The sequence below is a fragment of the Branchiostoma floridae genome, unplaced genomic scaffold, assembly GCF_000003815.2.
Source record: "Branchiostoma floridae strain S238N-H82 unplaced genomic scaffold, Bfl_VNyyK Sc7u5tJ_1336, whole genome shotgun sequence".
Classification (NCBI taxonomy): domain Eukaryota; kingdom Metazoa; phylum Chordata; class Leptocardii; order Amphioxiformes; family Branchiostomatidae; genus Branchiostoma; species Branchiostoma floridae.
The window spans coordinates 21,606-23,114 of record NW_023365701.1 but is presented as its reverse complement, the minus strand read 5'-3'; the positions used below and the strand labels follow the sequence as shown (position 1 = coordinate 23,114).

Here is a 1,509-nt window from a genome sequence, read left to right as displayed (position 1 = left end):
CTGGTATAGACTAGTAAGATGAAGGACGTCCCAAAACGAGATGAAAGTAAACATCAGTGTCTCGTGATCGACACAATATGCTTGACTGTTTTTTCTGCTTAAACCCCGCCATTTTGTTCCCAACCTCTTGTATGTTGTCTGCACATTCCTGTAACGCTTAAGCTGTGCACGAGAGACCTTCAGAAGATCAATAGCTTACCGTGAAAAAGTTCAAAACACAAGCCGAAGCCCGATTTGTTGTTAGTCTAGCGCAAACATGAACTTCGACACCACTGTTTTTACATACTAATAGTGCGCTCATTGCACTTGAAAGCTGAGATTTTTTAATGGAGAGTCATCTGGTACTGCAAATTAACTGCTTTAGTGACAAATAAAGGGATGAGATCTGTAACGATAAAATTGTTGTAGGTCTGACGTTATTTGAAATCACAACTTGTGCCGCTGGCAATAAATAGAAGAATCATAAATCTAAACTATGCCCCACCATGCTAGTCCAATTTGTTGTTGTTGTTCTTGATGATGTTCTTATGATACACGTCGAGGCACGACTACAAAGATGACCTGCCCTACGGTGAAACTGTCGACCGGAGCGTCCATGCCTCTGGTCGGGCTGGGAACGTGGCAGGTAGGAATTACTCTCCTCAATCACAATGGGTAACGCGCCTGATTAAAGTGTCGCGCCTAACTACATTTTCAATATCGCAAAGAAGCGAGAGGATGTCGAACTCACTTAGTAGGATATGATCCTTGATCATGACATTGTATACATTTTGTGTATCTGTGAACTATTCTTTTGTTGCGACCTGTACTAAACCCTGTTGTTATATATGTACAATAAACGTAAGGTCCTCATTCATTCAATATCCAAGCAGGTGCAAGAACCCAGCTTATTCTTAGTGTTTACGTCTGCTTCGTCGAATTAGGAGAGGGCTTCCCCCGTGTCAACGTACTTTTGTAATTGACTATGTTTCGATGGTGACATGTGTGTATGTTTGTCGTCGTCTAGAAACGTTCTTGTAATACACGCCCTCTCCCTTCTTGCAGTCGAAAAATAACGAATGTTACGAGGCGGTGAAGGCGGCCCTGGATGCAGGTTACCGACACATCGACACCGCGGAACTCTACCAGAACGAGAAGGAGATAGGACGGGCTCTCAAGGAGAAGATGGACGCCGGGATGAAAAGGGAGGAAGTTTTTGTCGTCAGCAAGGTAAGTATCATTACATTGATGTCTTGAATATTTAGCAATACATCGATTTTTTGTTACAGGTGCTAGCTGCTGAAATTAGTGTTGATGTTCGGAGATGATTCTTTTTCTTCCGCCTGTTCTTCTAAGTTCAATGAAAGTTGTCCAAGAAAGACTGAAAAAGAGGAATCCATAAATCTTATGTAAACGTTATAGTTAAAGTGTAGACAATTCTTATTAGGGAAAGGTTGGGTATGTCCTCTGATACCATTGTGTGTACATGCACAATTTAGATATAGATGGATGGATCAATAAAGACATACA

The 1,509-nt window shown here is 41.6% G+C and overlaps 1 protein-coding gene across 1 annotated transcript in view; it reads left to right on the top strand.

Annotated features, from left to right (window-relative positions):
• The first annotated feature begins 556 nt into the window (after positions 1–556).
• The window catches only part of LOC118407376 (aldo-keto reductase family 1 member A1-A-like), a 9,742-nt gene continuing 8,789 nt past the window's right edge, over positions 557–1,509 (top strand). Inside the window, exons 1-2 of the mRNA XM_035807843.1 lie at positions 557–625; positions 1,045–1,209. Coding sequence (XP_035663736.1) covers positions 557–625; positions 1,045–1,209 — 234 coding nt within the window. The remainder of the gene's footprint in view (positions 626–1,044; positions 1,210–1,509) is intronic.